The 22,691-nt window shown below is 36.8% G+C and overlaps 1 protein-coding gene across 3 annotated transcripts in view; it reads left to right on the forward strand.

The window, feature by feature from the left end:
• Positions 1-22,691, forward strand: part of dmpd (F-box protein dampened) — a 158,255-nt gene that overhangs the window by 102,790 nt on the left and 32,774 nt on the right. For all 3 annotated transcript variants that reach the window (XM_090388227.1, XM_090388228.1, XM_090388229.1), the window contains exon 5: positions 22,285-22,480. In XM_090388227.1, the coding sequence (XP_090244353.1) occupies positions 22,285-22,480 (196 nt within the window). The remainder of the gene's footprint in view (positions 1-22,284; positions 22,481-22,691) is intronic.

The raw sequence follows: 22,691 nt of genomic DNA on the forward strand, positions 1-22,691 counted from the left end.
TTCTCTTGAATTGCAGCATTTAAACCTAGAGTGATTATTTTAAAATGCAAGACCCTAATGCCATCAGTGACACTCTTTACACCAATATTTACTTGGTTATTAATAAATGTTCTTACTCCTTATAAATCAAATTAAGTTTGCAGATATTCCACATGGTTTTCTGCTGACATAGTTGTACTGTTAAATTCCAAACTCAGAGCTCACAGATCCTGGGAGAAACTCCCTACATATCAACATTATCTGCCTTAAGAAGAATGAAATTGCAGTCAGTCCTCGTATAACATGTGTTTACACTACACGGATTCGATCATACGCGATTCATAAATAGGGGAATGATATTGTATATAACACGAACCGAATTCGCTTATGCATGATTCGCCTTTGTGTTTACAAGAAATGGCAGTCGAACGTAGAATCACCCCAAATGAACGCAACACGATAGGAATGAAGAGAAGATTCTGAAAATGTATTTGTTTTTTATATCAGTGAAGAAGAAACACTTTTTACCATAATAACGTAAAACCCCCACAATTCCAGCTATCAGTATTATCGCAAATGCAATTAGATTGAGTTTACTACCTGTTTATAACAGATTCCACTAGCAGGAACGCAACTGGAAATTGTTTTTGTTTTATAGTAGTGACCTCCAGAAATGTGCTTTACTAAAATGTGAACTAGTGAGGTGATAATAGTGTTTCTGCCTTTATGGTGTTGTTTATTCAGTTGCTACACGTGTACAGCTTTGTTTATGTGTATCAAGCGTGCTCCTCATTTTGTAATTGTACTTTATTCCCTAAAAACGAGTAAAATACTTAAAAGGTGTGAAAAGGAAGCGTCCTGGTGAAGAAACTACATATTCAGAGAGAAAAATAAAATATTGATAGACAGAGGCAGACTGGGTCAAAAATTCTTAGCTGGGAAAATTTGTAGCTGCCTCCTCATACTAGCGTTTATGGCCAAAATCACACAGGCCTCCATCGGCTTCCGGCCCACCAGGGTTTCCCCGGTAACGCTTATCGCCAGTCGGCCTCTGTCGATAGAGAAAAAATGTGAAATTGTGAAACGCTCTGAGCGAAATGAAAGAACATGTGATATTGCACGTGCTACAGACCTATATGAGGCAACACGAGAACAATTAGAAAGAATGCAGAGAAAATAAAAACAACTTTCATAGCAGGAACAACTCAGTGTAATAAAATCCATTAGATCAAGACACAAAATTGGAAGAGATGGAACAGCTGTCATTTGTTTGGATAGAAGATCAAATAGAACAAGTTTGCTTACGATAGAAGCAAAAACATTAGCAATATTTTATTACGTAATAGTCGTAATAAAATACGTATTTTATTATGATTATTTATTGTGTTTGGTAATGTTTTGTTTAAAAATGTGTGTTCAATCTTGGGTGGTCGGCACCTAACCCTATTTTTCCCATGAGGCCTGTTATTTATATTGCACGATTTTGCATTGCACGAAGGTTTCTAGGAACACAACTGTTGTGTTATACGAGGACTGACTATTATTAAAACATGACTATCAGTCTTAATGTGTAAACTTCAAAGTGCTACAATCAATAATAAGAACCTTGAACCTTTCTTGACTTACCTTAAGTCTGTTAGAATTCCTGTAGCCAATACTTCCACTGGTCCCTTTACTTATGGATCAGAATTTGTCTCTTTCTGTGAAAAACATATAAATTGGTGCTGATCATTTCAGTGATTTCTCTACAGATAATCTTATTGAATGAAATTTTTGATCATTTGATTCTTCCAGCTTTAAAGAAGTTTAAAATTACATGATTTGCTAATAGCCTTTCAGAAAAATATATTTCTCTTTGTCCTTCAGATACTTCATCTTATCCAAGTTTCTTTCTCAACAGGATGTCTTAGAGTGTCTTGAATGTCTTAAAGCCATACATTATTTGTATCTTCAAAAAAGGTGAAAAAAAAAATTTTTTTTTGCTTTATTGTATAACTTATATAAACTCTGATTGGTGCTGATCATTTACAACTCTACAAATGTTTGCATCGTCTGCTAATTTTGACATCATGCTTTCTATCCCTTCATGTCAAAATGATGTCCAGTGTTGTTCTGCAGAGGCACCTTCCAGTACTGGTAATGAGAGCAAGCTGCTTTTGATATTACTCTTTTTTTTTTTTTTTTTTTTTTATTATGAAAGCTTACCACTACTGGAATATAACTTGGAATCACTTTGATTGCTGTCATCTGTAGCATTCAAAAAGAGCCCATTTTTCAGAGCCATCACTACCGCTTTTTTTCTTTTACCCATGCAATTTCACTAACAATGCTTGTTGTATTTCTACTTGCACAACCATATTTTTTTACTATTTTACAATCTGGGAACGTATTTCTGAATAATGTATGGTTAGAACAATTCGGAGGAAGATTATGTTCTATGGGGGGGAGGGATCAAAAGCAAATAAACATTTGTGCCGAAAGTTTATTTGCATTCCCTCCTTCAAAAACTAAGTTTTTCTTTCTCTACACTGCACATTGTTGTTAATCCAATTTTAACATAGTTCTGTTATTATTATTATTTTATTTATTTATTTTTTTTGTGAAAAGAAAAAGATGGAGAAAAACAGTTTTTGCTAAAAGGAGAAACTTTTTTTTACCAACGATATTGACAGTGAAACAAAAAAGAGGTCAAATCAAGTAAAAAAAAAATGGATTCTCTGTTGTAATCCAGAGTTGGAAACCATGGTAATGCTATTTGGCATTATTGAAATTACGTGAAGTTGAGGGGACTGTCTTGCTCGTCACGTGCTTTTGCAGGCCAGCAGGATTTAAAATGCTCATCATGGATTTTATCGCTTACAGCAGAACAAACTTCATCTTCATAATAAGTTGCCCTGGTATTGCACTGCTTTCAAACAAATAGCATTGCCAGAAGGCTAATCTATCATATATTTAAAAGTTGAGATACTGCTGTGACAGCTTGTTTCAAAACACACTGGTCCTTCATCAGATAGAAGTGGTCGTTCTTAAATAAATAAGCAGGCCTCTTCCTGTGACTAGAGATTACAGTTACTAAAAGCAAAACAGATATGTATACTTATTTGTATATTAATGCTAGGAGTATAGTAAACAAATTTGATGAATTTGAAGTACTGGTTAAATCATCAAATGCAGACATAGTAGGGGTATTGGAAACATGGTACCACTCAGACATAAAGAATGTGGAATTTGAGTACAGTGTGTACAGAAAAGACAGGCAGGACAGGAGGGGGGGAAGAGTAATGCTTGTGTTTAAGAAGCACACAGAATCTAAAACAGTGCATCCAGTTGATGTGGGTGGACAGTGAAATGTTGAATCAGTAGGAGTCTATTGTAGGCCAAGTGACTGTGATGATCATAATGAACAGCTACACAGACAGGTAGAGGGGGGCCAGTAGAGTGGCATGTCTTAATAATAGGGGACTTTTTCGAGATATTGATTGAAACTTGTGGGTTGGTCACTCATACAAGAGCAGAAATTTTCTGAATTTATTTGATAACTTTTTTATAGCATCATATTAGAGAGGCAACAAGAGAAATTAATGTCTTTGATCTGATTATCAGCCATGACTTTGTGCAATAAGAATATCCTGATAAACAAAGCACTAGATGGCAGTGATCATAATATATTGATGTGGGATCTACTTAAAGATATAACTATTGTCAAGAGTAAAGGGAAAGGATATTTTTTTCATAAAGGTGACCACATTGGTCTTAGACAGTTTTTAAATTTCTTTCAGTGGGATCATCTTATGATATTACCAACTGCAGATTCTAAATGGGATTCAGAGAAGTAATCATTAAAGCTACTAAGCTTTTTATACCAACAAAGTGATATTGTTCAAGGTTTAGACATAAATGGATGTCAGATAAACTGAGGAGACTAGTGACAGAGAAGAAAAATGCATGGGTTGATTATAAATTAGCAGGAGAAATGGAAACTTGTAAAAAGTAGTCTGCAGTCAGGTCACTAAGGGGAGTTGGGCAAGTTAAGGCAGTTTATGAGAAGTCTTTGGCTAAGAGTGCACAGAATTCTTTGCACATGTTAAAACTAGAAGGAAAGAGATGAACAGGATTAACCCATTAGATATGAAAAGCATAACTGTTGATGGTTCTGCTCAGTTTGCTGACGAACTAAAACTTCACATGTGAAATATTTATTTGTAGTATACAGAATATTTATATTTTGCATATCAGCATATTTTGGAATTGAATTAGGCGATAAGGATATATGTGTAGAGAGCTTGCGAATTGTGTAAATGTGATAAAAATGAAGCCATGATATTTGCTATTCCCATGGTGTGGAAGGAACCTTGGGATCATATTAATGACTACTGCTTTTGTTCCTTAAGTGTGGCAGGTTATAAAGCAAAGAACATGCAGAGCATTGTGTACCCCAATAACTTCAACTGTAAGGCCAGTACTTCATGGACCTGAACTAGTGGAAAAACTGGTGGAAGTGGTACCTGAACTACAGTACCTGTTCTACCTGTATTTGTAATTGTATTGTTCTTGAACATATGCTATCACATCCCAAATCTGACATTTATTGTCTAAATGATAATATAAACTGTTGTGATGAAGAAATTCACAACTCTGGACCACAGTTGTCTACACAAAGTGAACTCTACAATTTCATGATTGATTTAAATCTACCCAAGAGGGTCTGCAGAGTTTTTAGGGTCAAGACTGAAATCCAAGTACCTGCTGGTCCCAGGAATGGCCTTTTCATGGTATAGACATCATGAAAAAGAATTGATTTCCTCATTTTTCTGAAGACTCAATGATATATTGTGACAGCATTTCTGCAGTTAAAAATTTTTTTGAGTTTTTTTTTTTTTAATTTTAAAATTTTAGGTAAAATTTTTTAGTGGCTGTTTATTGACTCTTTGAAGCAAAACCTCAAAGGAGTTCTCCATCGTAATGGAAACAAGTATGTATCCATTTCTGTAGTCCATTCAGCACACTTACTATGAAAATGTTAAGCTTCTTTTGGAAATAAAATTCAGTATAAGGCCTGTGGTTGGCTAGTTTGCGGAAATTTTAAAGTTATTAGTCTAGTCTGCTTTGCTTCTGTGCAAGTGGGATAGGCAAGCAAGAAGTGAATATTGGGAAAGGAAAGTGTGATCACCAAGGTCTCTGGCACTATGGTCAAAGAACATTCAAGACAAGCTGCTAGTAGATTGAAACAAAGGACTGTTACCTCTTCTGCATATAAAGCTAATTTAATGAAGCAATTTATCCAAGCCATTAATAAAGAAGGAAATTGTTTCAAGTATGTATGCACTAAAGTCCAATCACTTACTGAAAGAATCAAAGCAGGAATTTTTATTGCACCTTGAATCCTCAAGAGAAATATCCACCAAAAATATCTGCCTGAGGAAGTCAGAAAGGTGCAAGTTTAACCAGTCTAAGAAATTCAATTTGCAGATATCTGTAGCTACTCTGTAAAATAGAAAATAAACCAGGAATATCTCCCAATATTTTTTTTTATTTGTAAAAAATTCTGATGTGATAGAACAAATTCCAAGTGACTTTCAAAATTTTTATTAAAAATAGTAATAAAACATCAGAGAACATTTTATTAAAATACAGACCTGTGTTATTTGATTATTTCTTATGGAAGAGCAGTAGTCTTGACCTCAGTTTTAGAACTTTTACATTGAGAGACCATTAGCAAGTAATAATCATAATGTATTAATATGAAATATCTAGATAAACCATTCAAATGGCTGGAAAGTGACAATTTAGTCATAACGTTGATAAATACAAGATACTGTGTTTGGGTAGCAGAAATTGCAGATAATGGTATGTTATATACTATAGTTGATTGGTCAGGTGTGAGATTGCATAAGTACACATGCCTTGAGAGACTGGGATTCACGCTTGTGACTGCTAAATATAGTGCTGTTTCTGGTATTCTATCTTGTGAATGCTGTTTGTCCTCTGGGACAACCACAGTTGTCCCAGAGGACAAACACAAACAAAAAATTTATTTTATCCTGCGATGTTATTTGGGTACCAAACTCAAGGTAGTTAAAAGACCTTGGGGGTACTTATACAGTCTGACATGGAGTTCTCTGAGCAGTGAAGGCAGGCTGCTAGGACAACTCATTACTTTCTGTAAATGACATATAGAAATTTTGCCAGCAGGAACAAAGAAGTGATTATCTCATTGTATAAAGCAACAGTAAGGCTATACCTTGAATATTTATATGGGTTTGGGAACCTCATTTGAGGAAGAATGTAGATCCATTATAAATGTTGAATATTGGAGGGCACTTTTTCTTTTAACCAAAGAAGACTTGTTCTTTAAATTACAACCTCTTGAAACCAGGCATCTGAAATCCATTTAAAGTGTGTAAGGCTTAAAAAGGTTGAATAAACTAAATACTGATGATATCTTTACTATTTTGCAAGCAACACTCTGAAGAAGGAGACATAAATTTAATTAGAAAAAGGACAGCTGCAAAATATATGCACAGATGTTTGACTTTAACTAGAGTAATTGACTGATTATTGAAATAAACTTGAATCTAGCATTGTAGAGGTAAGAAGTCTGATTAAAGGAGGACTGGACAAATCAGAAGAGATGCACAAATGAAGCAAGTAAAATTTTTATTATTTTTTTTTTGTTGTTGTTATTAATGCTTTATATGAGGGGTGTTCGAAAAGTTTGTGGCCTGAGTATGAAGGATTTATTTGATGAGTTTGGTAACATGCTATTTTTTAATACAGTCCCCTATGGAGTCAATAAATTTTAGCCGCTGATGCTGTAATGCATTGGTTCCAGCTGAGAACTGAAATCAGTGCATTATTGCCTTTTCCTTTATTCCTTTTTCGTAATCCAAACATTGGATTACTACATCCAGTGTTTGGCAAAAAAAGTGACTGATTTTGTCTGTCTTTCACATAACTTTGTTGACTTCAGGACCTGTAATTAAATAAAAAGACATTATTGAAACTTCATGAAACTTTGTGGGTTACTGTTTGAAGTGTTATACATTAAGTACAGAAATTTTTTACTGTATACCACTACCCTTTCATACTCAGGCCACAAATGCTCCTCATACATTAGATTCCTTCATTTTTGTCAATACTAATACCAGGGGTAATTGTTGTCAAGGATAAAGGAAAAGTTTTATGGCATTAGGCATTGTTTGAATTCTTTTCAATAAGAACATTTGATAAATTAACAAGTACAAAATAGGAAATCTTGAAAGAAGATTTTAGAAACCATCCATCTTTTTTTACATTTAAACCATTATTGTTTCAGGCTTGGACCAAAGTGACCTTTATGATTTAGATTATAGCATCTAAAACATTTAAGCCAGAGAGTAACTTGATTGACAAATATGCCTTTTGCATATTTGTCACAATGTTTCATTGGTAAGAAGGTACTACAATAGGTAAAGGTTTATAAATAGCTGTTGTTCTGAAGTCCAAGGTCTTGAATGAAGATCTCTTGTTTTGGATATTTGTGAACGATGATGAAGGCATAACAAGCTTTGCCAGAGTTGCTGATGATACAGAGGTTTGGAGGATGGCAAATAATAGTGACCAAGTTACCCTTCTTCAGAAAGACCAAATGAATTATTCAGTGGGTCTGAAAATTGGCAGATAATGTATAATATTGGGATTGAGAATTATCAGAAAACACAATGCAAAAGTTTTTTGCACATGTAAGAGAAAACTAAATGGCTCTTAAAGGCTACTCCCCAGGAAGTTAGTGACTTGTTTTATTGGGTCATTTGCAAGTGTGGTAAATGCTACTATAGGGCAATTGTATCATAAGTTGAAATTCCTTAAATCCTTTTAATAAACTGTCCAAATTTAAATTTATTAAACCTATCTATCTCCACAACACCAGGCGAAACTTCATTCCAACAATCAAGTTACTCTGACTGAAAAAAAAATTACACATCTGCTTGCATGTGTGTGTTGCCTGAGAAACAGTGAGGAAACCATCAGCATTTAGTTTACTCAACTCATGTAATGCCTTAAAAACTTCAGTCGGATCTCCTTACAGATGACTAGTTTCCATATGCTGCAACTGTGCAGTCAGATATGGTCTCTGAGCAGTGTAGATGGGCTGCTAGGGGGTTCTGTCAGTAACATACTGGGATTTCCATCTGGGATAAGGAGGTGATGATCTCGTATGAGGCAATGGTTAGGATACATCTTAAGTATAACATACAAGGTCTGGAAGCCTCATTTTATGAAAGATGTGGATCTCTTGGTATGGATGCAGAGAAGGGCAATGAGATTAATGAGGGGAACAAAAGGATGTTCTTATCAAGAAAGGCTTCAGTTTTGCAAATTGTTTAAGGCTTTGAATGGATTGAGTGAGCTATGTGCTAATGACATTCTACCTCTTGCTCGCATGAAGGGTCATAAATTTAAATTTGAGGAAGGATGGTTGCAGGATAACTGTATGGAAATTTGTATATTCAGCCAGCAAGTAGTTTATTGTTGGAACAAACTTCATCTGGTGTTGTGAAAGTGGATAGTTTGAATAAATTCAAAGGACTAAATCATTAGAGGGGATGGACAGGTGATGTGGAAATTTTTTTTTTTGCTGATGCTATAGAAGCTTTTTTCCTGCATCACTAATCACTACTAATACTAATTTACAGAGCTTAAGTCCTTTCTGACAAGAGTACCTTTTTGTGCCCCTGAGTAGTTTTCTTGCTTTTTTTCTGTACCCATTTCAACAGACCCATTTTTCTGTACCCATTTCTTTCTAAAATGAGTTTCCAAACCTGTGTGCAGTATTCAAGATGTGTCCTGAGCATTGCATTATGCAGTGAAATAATTATATCTTTGTCTCTGTTGGCAAAATTCTATATATCATTCAGAGAACTCCATGACTTGTGCAAGTAGCCTGTCTCTGTACTGCTGGGCAAACTTGTTCGACTGTACAATTACTTTGTCTTTTTGATTTTCCACTGCTTTGAGTTTGGTACCACCAAAATGATATGTTATTATGGAATTATTGCTACCTTGCATTTATCAATGTTAAACCACAACTGCCACTTTTAAGACCATCTGCCTAATTTATTCATGTCCTGTTCGAGTAGCATACCCGATTGCTGTTATTTGCCATCCTCCTTTGTACTACAGCAAACTTAATGAACTTAGACATTAAGCTTGTTATGTCTACATCACAGTTGTTTATAAATATTGAAAACAGGAAGGGACACAACACTCAACCCTGAAGGACTCCACTCATAACATTAGTTCATGAAGGGCAGTGACCATTAATAGGCACTCTGTCTCCTGCCACTCAACTATCCCTTTAGGTATAGCAGTAGTATGCCTCAGCACCACTCTGCTCCAGTTTGTACAGCAGGTCTTTCGTGTGAAACAGTATCAGAAGCTTTACTGAAACCTGAATATATGATGTTGAAATTATTTTTTGCATTCAGTTCCTTTGTAACTAATCAGATTGGTCAGACAAATCTCCCCTTAACAGATCCATTCTGTGATTGCTGTATAACTACATTCTTGTCAAGATCTTGTATTACTACTTTAACCACTGATACAGACTAAAAGAATATTCTTGGTGGCACTGGGTGAATTTGGCTAGAAGTGATAATTTTCTTTCACAGCATGGCAGAGAAGCACCAACTTTTGTTGCATTGCACCAATGTGCTTTCACAGACCAGGAGGAGAGATTTTTTTTTTTGGAAGTTCTAGATGATATATCCCAGTTCTTCCAAGAATTTTAATTGAGAAAGAGTATCCCCTCCCTTATTTGGCCCTTCTCAAGCAATCAGATCACACACAGAACTTCCCAGTATAAATAACCTGGGACTCGATTCCAGGGTCTCTCCTGAAAACTCCCCTTTCCCCCCAAAAAGGCCTCATGAGAGCCTTTCCTCTGGTACAGTACTTTATTAAAAAAAAAAAAAAAAAAAAAAAAAGGAGAAAAAAGCTGCTGTTTCTTCTGAAGCAGATATGTTCCTACCAATCAGAACACTGTAGCTCTTTTTAGATTCAGGAAAACTGGACAGCCAATTATTGGAGTTCTTTTAAATTACTCTAGTGGTTTGTTTTATGGTGACTACAAATTTGAATGTGTGCAGCGAAGGTTGTCAGCTTTCTGGTGTTCATTGCTAAGAAGAAATCTTAAATGGCACATAATAATAATAATAAGATTCTTTATTAACATAAATTTTATACACTAGTGATTCCTTACACAGAAAGCCAGAGGAATCTTACAATTAGTTGTTTATACAAGTGATTTTGATTTATAAAAAAAAAAAAAATAATAATAATAATAATAACTAAATAATAATTAACAGATCAAAGCAAAGATAATAGTCAAAATGTAAAAATGAATGAAGTAGTAATTACAGCGAAAAAGGACTACAAGTTGAGCAGAACATTAAATTACATCAGCTAACTAAGATCGGCACTTACATAAATGTCCTTTACAAACAGCAAGATAGGACAAGATGCCATCTCAATATGCCTTGTCTACAGACCACAGGTCGATGTCGAGCGAGTTGAGAGTGTCCAGAGTCACATTTGGGAAGTGTCTTTTGAAATTCTGTAACCGCTGGAGCCTTGAGCATAAGGAGGGGGTACTACGGAGATGTCTGACTGGCAAACGCCAACCAACCGTGTTCCAGATGTTGATGTGATCATGCTTAGCTGAGCACAGATGAAGGAATGACTTTATTTTTAGCACATGGGCTCTGTGGACTATGGGCATATATTGCAGGTTGCAGCAGAGAGTAGATTTAGATGTTGTGTAGATCTGGTGCGACCACAAGTTGGCCCACTTCAGCACCCAGAATTCGAGGCCCCATAGTTTCCTGAGGCTGGTGGGTGGTGCCGCCGACCAAACTTCCACAGCATAGAAGAGTACACTACAGAAGTAAGTTGCGAGGTACTTCTTGATTATTTTCTTATTGTGCGTTTTGCACAGATCAATTTTCATTCCCCAGAACGCTCTCAGGGCTTTGGCATATTGAGCTTGGATTTGTTTTTTATAGGTGAGGTTGGCATCAAGGATTACTCCTAGGAAATTGACACTATCTGTGGGAGTCAGGACATTTCCTGCCAATACCGGAAGTAGAGAATATGCAGTATCAGTAGAAGTCCTCCGACTTGGCGTAAAGATGAGATAGTTTGACTTCTCTGGATTGACTGACAGGCCAAAAAATTTAGCATACTTATAGAATGTATTTAGGTAGCTGTTTACAGATTCAGAGGCGGTTTGTCTTTCTTGTGAAGGACCAACATGGCATTTGCATGGCAAATAGCAAACAATATCATCAGCAGAAGATAGGAACGCTGGAATTTGATCCATTAGTGGAAAGAATATTGCTGCAAATAACAAGGCTGAGAGACAACTACCTTGTGGGATCCCTACTTCGACGCTTTTAGTGACTTCAATGCCATCGCCTTTGAAGTGAAGCATTCTCCTAGATAGCAAATTATTGAGGATCTCGAGCATATTTCCGGATATCCCGTAGAATCTCTCAAGTAAGGCAAGAAGGGGTGTTATTTGGACTGAGTCGAAAGCAGATTTCATGTCGAGAAAAATGGTGTGAAGATCTTCATTGTCATTCCAGGCGTGAAGTATTTTCTGTGATAATGACTGTAGGCAGGTTACCGTAGATCTATTAGGCATGGCATAATGGGTGTGTTCTGGCCTATGCGCAAAGATTGCGAGTGCTACATCATTATAGATGCACTTCTCGAGGCATTTCAGGAAGGGAGAGGCAATTGATATTGGTCTGAAGTCAGCCGGTCTTTTCGCATGAGGCTTTTTCGGAACTGCCACGACTGTATGATAACCAGCTTGAAGGCACCTGTGCAAATTTGAGTACTTTGTTATAGAGTTGAGTGAGCTCTTTGCTGATGAAATGAGAAGCAATTTTTAGACTAAACAGAGGTATTGCATCAATTCCTATGGTGGACTTGTCAGGTAGTGAATTTATTATTTTTATTAGTTGTTCTTCGGAAATTTCTGTATTACTAGAAGGTGAAGAAATGTTAAACGCTTCGTTCCAAGGATATGCTTCGGACACACGATGATCTCGCTTAAAACGCAGCACATGCTCACACCATTCCTGGACATCTAAAGACAGAGGGGTGCAAGTATGACTTGTGGACCACACACGTTTTCCCCTGGATAGATGGCGGTTAGCATTAGCATTAGTAGAGGCATTTGATGCAAGAAAGCAAGTTTATGCAGCATCAGCCAAAAAAAAAAAAAAAAAGTAACATAAATAAATAAAAATAACCACTTCCACTTCACCCCTCTGTTCGTTCGAAATACCTGTCCAGCTGAGCCTTAAACTTATTTAGGCTATCAACTTCCACAACAAGGGATGGAAGTCTGTTCCACCTACCAACCACCCGCTGGCTAAAGGCAAATTTCCGCACATCTATCCTACATCTGTCTTTCCTCAATTTGAATTTATGCCCTCTCAGGTGATTATTCTGAGCAAGAGGAAGAATCCCATCAGCATTGAGCATGCTCAAACCATTCAAGGCTTTGTACACCTCTATCAGATCACCTCGCTGGTGCCTAGTTTCCAGACACTGTAATTCGCAAAACTTAAGCCTTTCTTTGTAAGAGCACCCCTTTGTCCCATTCACCAATCTTGTTGCCCTTCTCTGTACTCGTTCCAGCAGCTCTACATCCTTCTTGAAATGAGGCCTCCAGGCCTGTCTGTATACAGTACTCTAGGTGTGGCCTGACCATTGCCTTATACAAGGGAATAATCACCTCCTTATCCCTGCTAGAAAAATTCCTATATATCATTGACAATACACCATGAGCTACTCTTGCAGCCCGTCTGCACTGCTCAGAGAACTTCATATCTGCCTGCACAACCACCCCCAGGTCCCTTTCATTCTCTACCACTGTCAGTGTAGTACCACAGAGTTGATACGTTGCTCTGGGGTTGCTGTTTCCCATATGTAGTACTTTACATTTGTCAATGTTAAACTTCATTTGCCACCTCGAAGCCCATCTGCTCAACCTTTCCACATCCTGTTGCAGCAGCATAGTGTCAGTAGTGGCCTTGACAACCCGGCCAACCTTCGTATCGTCTGCAAACTTGGACATTAAGCTTGATATACCATCATCAATATCATTTATAAATACAGAAAACAATAAAGGACCCAATACTGAACCCTGAGGGACTCCACTAATAACATTAGTCCACGATGAGCAGTGTCCATTGATTACCACTCTCTGTCTTCTCCCCCTCAACCACCCCTTTATCCACAGCAGCAATTTGCCTCCAATGCCACACCGCTCCAATTTGTGCAGCAGTCTTCCATGTGCAACAATATCAAAAGCCTTTCTAAGATCCAAGTAATTCCCTGCATCCAGTTCTTTTGTGACTGCATCATAGTATCCAATCAAATTGGTCAGGCAAGACTTCCCCTTAACAAAACCATGCTGTGTCCTAGCTATAACTGAAGTCTTGTCTAGATGATCCTGCAGTGCTTCTTTAACCAGTGCCTCCATTAATTTTCCGGGAACAGAAGTTAAACTCACAGGTCTATAATTACTTGTGTCAGCCTTTGATCCCCCTTTGTGAATTGGGGTCACATTTACACATCTCCAGTCCATGGGTACCTCCCCTGAGTCCAAGGAAGCTCTCATAATTATGGCTAAGGGTTTGCTTACTTCCTTTGCTGCCTCCTTTAATAGAACTGGATAGATCCCATCCACCCCAGGTGCCTTTCTTGTGTTTATCTTCAACAATTTCTCCTCCACTTTGCTCTCAGTTATTACAAGATTCTCTAGCTTACTGCTAGAGTTGAATACACCCCTGGCATTCCCCTCGCTGAATAACTCCTCATGTGTGAATGTCGATGCAAAATATTCATTTAGTTTGTTAGCTACCTGAGCAGGGTCATCAACAGTTGACCCATCGATCTCAAGTGGACCAATCTGATTCGTCCCCTTCCTTCTAGAGTTTACATAAGTAAAGAACTCTTTGCTGTTTTTCTTCGCATCCCTTGCCAAGGATCTCTCGTAATCTGCCTTCGCCTGCCTAACCTCCTTTGTAACTTGGTTACAGATCAACTTGTATCTATCATAGGCGTCTGTGTCACGTGTTAATTTGTATGTATCCCATGCATATTTCTTCTCTGCCATATGCCTCATTAGTTCATCTGACATCCATTTAGGCCTAAACCTTGAACAATATTTCTTAGTTGGTATGTAAAGCCTAGTAGCTTCCAAGATAAGTTCTTTGAATGCTTCCCATTTTGAATTTGCTGTTGGCAATATCATCAGTTGATCCCACTGTATAGAATTTAAATACTGTCTCAGTCCATTGTAGTCGCCTTTACGAAAGCAATACCCCTTCCCTTTACCCCTAATGGTAGTTACCTCTTTGAGTAACTCCCACTTCAGCACACTGTGATCACTGCCACCTAGTGGTTCATTTATCTGCAGATTCTTAATGCATGAAGAATCACTACTGATAATCAAATCAAGAGTATTACTCCCTCTAGTTGCCTCCCAAACATGCTGATGTAGAAAACAATCATCCAATAAATCCACAAAAGCCTTGCTACTGTGTGAGTGACCAGCCCCCAAATTCCAGTCAATATCTGGGAAATTAAAATCCCCCATTATAAGACTCTCTGATTTACTGGCCCACTCTATTTCTCCGAACAGTTTCTTATTATACTCATCAGAGTCATTAGGCCTATAGCACACTCCTACTCTCAATTTTGATCTCCCAATGCTTATGTCACACCAAACTGACTCGACACTGCACTGTCCAGTGATGTCGACTGGCTTCACTTCCTTGGATTTTATGTGTTTTTTAACTAATAGCATAACCCCTCCTCCCTTCCTATCCTGTCTATCCTTTCTGTAGACATTGTACTCCCCAAATTCCAGTTGTGCATTCCTTATATCTGTGTGACACCACGTTTCTGAAATCCCCACAATATCTGCCTTTGATGTTTTGAGCAATACCTCAAATTCATCAAATTTATTTACTAAACTCCTAGCATTGGTGTACACGCAAGCATACATGCACCTGTTCTTTTTCTTAGCTACCCTAACACAACCCATGTGTTTACTTGTACCCCAATGATTCCCAGCAGTCTCTGAAATATCCTGCATCTTATTTTCCAGGCTGCGGCTCATTCCAATAGAAGCAGTGCAAGAATCACTTTCACCTCTGCCAGTGGCTACTGTTAATCTATTAGTCCTTGTATCACCCCAATCTAGCAGTTTTCCGACCCACCTAACACTGCCTAAGTTCATGAAATTGTCAATTGAAAATTGTTTCCTCTTCTGGAAATCCATCCTTGCTTTGGAAAATCTGGCGTATGACTCTTGTGAAGGCGACTTCTTGTAAGAGGCATGGGCTGCCTGTTTTTCCCTAAAGGCCTTGGTCAGGAGGTCATTCCACCATGGCTTTGAGTGGGGACTAAGGATGCAAGTTTTGGACATTGCAGACCTTGCAATGAATTCCATCCATCTCGAAAGCCAGTAGGCAGCCTCATTTATGTTAAGCTCAGCCAGTATGTTCCATGGGTAAAGTTGGAAAAGGGTAGTAACTTTTCCAATGTTGATGTATTTTGGATTGTATACTCTCCTGACAGTGTTCGTAGTTTGTACTTGTGTACGTTCATCCTTAGGTGCCTGCAGAGATATCATCGCAGCAATCGGAACATGATCGGACGAGAGGAAGTTCACAGTTATGGTCAGGGTTTCCTCTACTAAACAGTTTGAGAAGATGCGCTGCAGGGTGGCATCGCCGTGTGAGGGAGGAACGTGAATAAGACCAATGCCCATTTCCGACATGTTCAATGACAGAGTATCTAGGAGCTTTGTGGCTGGCAGTGGAAGGTTAAAGTCTCTGAGGATGATGAGCTTTTGCCAATGATTGATTGTGGATGAGAGCCATGCTGTCAGATTAAGGACAGAATCCTCAGAAACTGGTGGAGGTAAATAAACGGCACACACAGAGATCGACAAACCAGCAAATCGTTAGATTCCAAGAACAGCTTCTATGTCACCACCTGGATAAGTGGATGCCTTAATCACGGGTAGTGAACTCCTTTGACAGATTACTACACCGCCACCTCGTCTCCCAATTCTATTAGCAGCCAGCGTGTGATAGCCAAGATTTGAGGTGAAGGCAGCAATTTCCATTTCATCTCTGAGCCAGGTTTCAATCAGAATGACGAAGTCGTACTCTGAACAGGAAAGCAAATCAAGTAGACAATCTAGCTTGTCTTTGTCACTCCTGATGTTTTGTAGGAAACATCGAATTTTTACTTCGACAGAAGGTTGTACTATGATGAGATTACTCTTGGAACAGTATTTGCTTTTCACATAATGATCTGAAATCTCGTCCCGGGATCGATGGTCGATGTGCTCTCATTCGATGTGCTCGATGTTCGCGTTCAATGTGCTCTCATTCTGGATATTCTAACCGGAATGCGATCGGTCCGATGTTCGCTTGTCATCTCCACGTTAGACATCCATAAGTTAATCTAATTTGGAATATATATATATATATATATATATATATATATACAGTAAAAATGTATCAGAACTTGTCATTGCTGATTGTGTTGATCCCTGTCCTTGCTGGGATTATTTTTAGTTTAAATTTGCTGGTTGTTGATATCAGTCATTAATTTTTAACCATGGATATTTATGGTTTAATTTCAAAGATTTGCATAAGGTGTGTAATATGGGATAAAAGAGACAAGAAATACTCAAATAGGAATACTACACTTTATAAAAATGTTGGCAAGAAAAAATATTTGTTAATGCTGTTTATTTTAGTACCTCCAAATAGCAACAGTCATTCCTCTGATAGCATTGACTACTTACACCAGTTAGCCCATGGTTTTTTTAATCGATGCTTAGTCCTTTTTAAAATATAGTTAAAAGTTTCTAGATTCATTTAATATATTTAATAAAATTGGTTTTCATGTCCTTTTAACTCATTAAATAAATGATATTCATTAAGTTTGCTTACTTCCTTTGCTGCCTCCTTTAATATAAGTAGATGGGATCTATCCAGTTATATTAAAGGAGGCAGCAAAGGAAGTAAGCAAACCCTTAGCCATAATTATGAGAGCTTCCTTGGACTCAGGGGAGGTACCCATGGACTGGAGATGTGCAAATGTGACCCCAATTCACAAGGGAGGATCAAAGGCTGACACAAGTAATTATAGACCTGTGAGTTTAACTTCTGTTCCCGGAAAATTAATGGAGGCACTGGTTAAAGAAGCACTGCAGGATCATCTAGACAAGACTTCAGTTATAGCCCGGACACAGCATGGTTTTGTTAAGGGGAAGTCTTGCCTGACCAATTTGATTGGATACTATGATGCAGTCACAAAAGAACTGGATGCAGGGAATAACTTTGATATTATATACTTGGATCTTAGAAAGGCTTTTGATACTGTTGCACATGGATGACTGCTGCACAAATTGGAGCAGTGTGGCATTGGAGGCAAATTGCTGCTATGGATAAAGGGGTGGGTTGAGGGGGAGAAGACAGAGAGTGGTAATCAATGGACACTGCTCATCGTGGACTAATGTTATTAGTGGAGTCCCTCAGGGTTCAGTATTGGGTCCTTTATTGTTCTCTGTATTTATAAATGATATTGATGATGGTATATCAAGCTTAATGTCCCAGTTTGTAGACGATACGAAGGTTGGCAGGGTTGTCAAGGACACTACTAACACTATGCTGCTGCAACAGGATCTGGAAAGGTTGAGCAGATGGGCTGAGAGGTGGCAAATGAAGTTTAACATTGACAAATGTAAAGTACTACATATGGGAAACAGCAACCCCAGAGCAACATATCAACTCTGTGGTACTACACTGACAGTGGTAGAGAATGAAAGGGACCTGGGGGTGGTTGTGCAGGCAGATATGAAGTTCTCTGAACAGTGCAGACAGGCTGCAAGAGTAGCTCATGGTGTATTGTCAATGATATATAGGAATTTTTCTAGCAGGGATAAGGAGGTGATTATTCCCTTGTATAAGGCAATGGTCAGGCCACACCTAGAGTACTGTATACAGGCCTGGAGGCCTCATTTCAAGAAGGATGTAGAGCTGCTGGAACGAGTACAGAGAAGGGCAACAAGATTAGTGAATGGAACAAAGGGGTGCTCTTACGAAGAAAGGCTTAAGTTTTGCGAATTACAGTGTCTGGAGACTAGGCACCAGCGAGGTGATCTGATAGAGGTGTACAAAGCTTTGAATGGTTTGAGCATGCTCAATGCTGATGGAATTCTTCCTCTAGCTCAGAATAATCACCTGAGAGGGTATAAATTCAAATTGAGGAAAGACAGATGTAGGATAGATGTGCGGAAATTTGCCTTTAGCCAGCGGGTGGTTGGTAGGTGGAACAGACTTCCATCCCTTGTCGTGGAAGTTGATAGCCTAAATAAGTTGAAGGCTCAGCTGGACAGGTATTTCGAACGAACAGAGGGGTGAAGTGGAAGTGGTTATTTTTTATTTATTTATTTTACTTTATTTATTTTTTTTTTTTTTTGGCTGATGCTGCATAAGCTTGCTTTCTTGCATCAAATGCCTCTACTAATGCTAAAGTTTTTGTTCATTAGAATTTATAAAATTATAAAATTCTCTTTGTACCAATATACTGGGGTTTTTTTTTTGGTTTTTTTCCCTATTCAATTAAAAAAAAATCTACAAGAATCAATTACTCATCTGAAGAATTAGAACTTGAAGTATTATGTATGCATTTTCCCCAGGTTTATCCTATAAAGTCTTGCATATTTTCCTGCTTTAATATATTTTCTGTTTTTCCATAGTTACTAAGCAGGTTAGTGTGAGTACCTGGTGTTAAATAATAAACACTGGCTGACCTGTGTTTTGCATGTTCCTTCCAATAAGTAGGATGCTAAGTGAAAATTTTATCATCAAGTTTAATGAGTTTTACAAAACTCCATAAGCTTCATGTTAAATTTGATTTTGCTACACTAAGAAGAGCTTGAGGTAATGCTTGAAATGTATGGTTTCAAATTAAATATAAAATTTACATTTAATTTGCGGCCACTTCATCAAATCTTTCTTCAGCACAGTACTCTGACAAAGGTTAGCATTGAGTCAATTACATTTTGAATCATTGCATGATCCGTGAGCAGACTTATTCAAGTAATTTCTTGTCATTTCTTTAAATCACCTAGGTTTTAAATATTTGATAAAATTCATGGCCTGTTGAGGGGGTGGGTGACATTTATTTTCCAGCTTCTGCCTGTGTTGCCTTTTAACTTTGAATGGTGTGCCATCTACTAGCAACCATGCTTATTAAATTCAGTACAGTTCTTTTGAAATAACGGTACGAGGGCATATTGTAAATTCTGAATGTATCTTATGCAGTTGATCTTGTTGATGAAAATCAGCTCACTTCAGCCATTGTTCTGGACAGTATTCATTGACATGATAGTCAGCAGGTTCCAATATTGATTTTTACCCCTCTAGACTTGTGCACCATTTGTAGGCTAATTGTTGGAAACTAAAATTACTGACTGAAAAGGTTTTAGGATGTTTAATCATCTGCTCAGCCTGTGCTTTGTAATGTTTAATTTTTGTTGTTGCTAATAATTCCTTCTAATATGAAAGTCATGGTTTGTTGCCTAATCCATACACAGGTGATGAGAAGTCAACAACTGAACTAACTTTTTGTTTTCATTTATATCTTCCACATTTGTATATGGAGGAAACAAATAAAGGAAGAAAGTTAGTTGAATGAGTTCTTCTTGCATGTTTCTAGACAAAAACAGAAATTCAATCCCAATCTCGACAAGCATTTTCTGTCTCCTCGACCTATATACTATACTAGAGTACATTATAAACTCTTTATTTTCTGACTAAATTATCACAAGCAAAAAGACAAAACAGTGTTATAATTAAAAATTAGCTTAATATGTAACTAAAAATATTTTTAAAAAATACAGATAAACAAAAATTACTATGAGAATAGTATTTACAACAAAAATAAAAGAATATGGTGAATAAAATGAGCATTTACAACTAAAATAAAATATATAAATATACACTGAGACTAAAAACATAAATTGAATGTGGAGTTTTCAACAACTACATGTGGCCTCATAAATATTGTGCTTTACTTGTGCAAAGCTCTTAAATTTAACCACTGACTCAGCTAGGCAATGCAGGAATGTGTGATCCCTGGTGCATGTGAATTAGCTAAACCTGTTGCCTGTCAAGATGAATGCAAACATTCCTCTCTCCCTTCTCCAGCACTATTAATATTAAACCTAGTATCATAGATAACAATTCCTAGAGTCTATTGTGACATTGCTGATCATCAGTTTGATCTTATACATGCCATAATGGTTGTCAGTTTGGTAGCCCTCCTTCCATTAGTCCTTTGTTATGGCTGAATATGCACATTCAATATGCTGAGTAGCAATGGCTAGCATTTCTCCAAACAGTCTTTCAGTTTTCTCTTGGCCTCACTGATACAGCTGATATTACAATCCAGATGTTAATTTATATATATGATAATTTCTCATCAAATCAGGGATATAAGTCTTAAACCTTGTACAGATTGACTGCATTTTTCAGCCAGGGAGTTTTATGCATTTAATATCATCTATGCAGCACCCTAGCAACAGTTTGTATTAAATGTGAATAAGTCTTGTTCATTAAAGACCGTATGATATTATCCCTATGTATTGGTGCACAACAACAGGCATAAGTAGTGACCTGTATTTATGGGAGGGCTTTTTGTAGACAGAAATAATGTCTCAGGTATGTCCTATACACCAGCACACAGCTACATAATTGTATTGATAATTGATTAAAAACATCACTGAAGGAAATGCGTTCAGTTAATTTGCTTGTGATGGGAGAAATTACACGTTCACAACATGCCTAGCTGGGCTAGTAGCTCCATTTAAGAGCTCGCCACATGTAAAGTAGTGTTGATAACAACAACATATAGTCAAAAGCTCCTTCAGTTTTACATTTTTTTTATGATGATGTTAGCATGCATAAATTTATTTTTATTACACATACTCTTTTTATTGTAAATATCATTTTTTGTTAAATACTATTTTTATATTGTCTTTTTTTCTGTATTCTGTTATTTTCAGTTTTATATTAAACTGAGTTTTAATTTTAACATTGTTCCATTTTTATTTATGAGAGTTTAATATTGTTTTGCCTTTTTATATGTGACAAAAAAAAAAAGAGATTTTTATTTATTTTTTGCTTATTCCAACAGAATTAGCAGTGGTTGCAAGATTTTGTATGGATTCTTAACAAACCGCATGGGTAAATACTCTTTCTTCATACAATAATATTGATGGAGGTCATTCCACCTTGTGAGTAATTTTAACACAAGATTTGGAAATTGGTGATATTTTGCACAGATCTAATGGACATCATTAAATCATGTGCAATATATTTTGACTGTCAAGATAATAACCTGGCCACATGTAAATGGTGAGACATTTTGAACTCACTGTTCACAACACATTTCAGATTATAACTGGCCAGTTTAAGCCTCTCTAACACTCCATCTTAAGTTCCAAATCTTGTTTGCAATGTTTCACTCCACTTAACTGTGTTCATTTTATTTTGATATAAGATTATTGAAGATTGCTTCTTATGTTAATATATTTTCTTTTAATACACACACACAGGTGCAAAACTTTAGTAAAGTAGAGTGGAGAAGAAAGCTCATGATCTCGTGTGCTATTTGTTATGTAATTTTAATCTCTCAAATCTTATGAAACCTTGTTTTGGTACTGAAGAAGGAAAGCACTGTTTTCCAATTTTTTTTTTTTTTTTTTTTTCTGCATAGTATCTGTTCAGAGAGTGGCTACATTACCAAGATAATGAATCCACTCTCTTCATGTCATGGCAATACATAAAACAGTGATAGCAACTTAGAGGTTTCACTATAATTTCAGTAATTTTATATTTCTTCCTGAAATTGGCTCATGTAAGATGAAGTTATTATTGGATGAAGTTATTACACTGTATTTTATAAAAGACTGGAAACCAGACTAAGAAATTGAAAAATTATTGAGGGTAGGAAGAAAATTATTTTCTGTTGGAACTTTTGTAAAATTGTTATTAGTCTGATTTATACGAATCTCTGATTGGGCTGTGACACTTAAATATGTACATTTAGTGATTCAATTTTTTTTCTTAAGATGACACAGTTCAAGTTAAATTCTACTAAAGAATTATTCAGCTAGTAATGCATATGTAAAATATGGATTATATTTATGTTTAGATATTGGATGAAGTCTACAGAATTCTTCGATATGTAAAACAAACACCAAATCTGAGTCGTACGTATAAGGTTACAGATGAATTGTTTGATTTATCTACAATGGCTATGGAATATTTTAAAGAACATATTGAGCCCACTCTACCAGAAATAACATATTTTGTTACTGACTTTTTGGATTATACACCTTCTCTTTCATGTAAGTAATTTTACTGAATAAATAATACCCTCAGATGTTGCTTGGCTTATATCTATATTAGTTTCCTTAAGTATACAGGTAGTTCCAGGCTTTATGAGTTAATTCATTCCTAGTGCGCACTCGTAAAGCAGGAATTTATTTCCCATAGACATAATGTTAAAAATAGGGGTTATGTTCTCAACAATGAAATTAGTTAGCTAATTAGTTTGTT

This window comes from Mastigoproctus giganteus, chromosome 14 (assembly GCF_048544385.1).
Source record: "Mastigoproctus giganteus isolate SK-2022 chromosome 14, ASM4854438v1, whole genome shotgun sequence".
Classification (NCBI taxonomy): Eukaryota; Metazoa; Arthropoda; class Arachnida; order Uropygi; family Thelyphonidae; genus Mastigoproctus; species Mastigoproctus giganteus.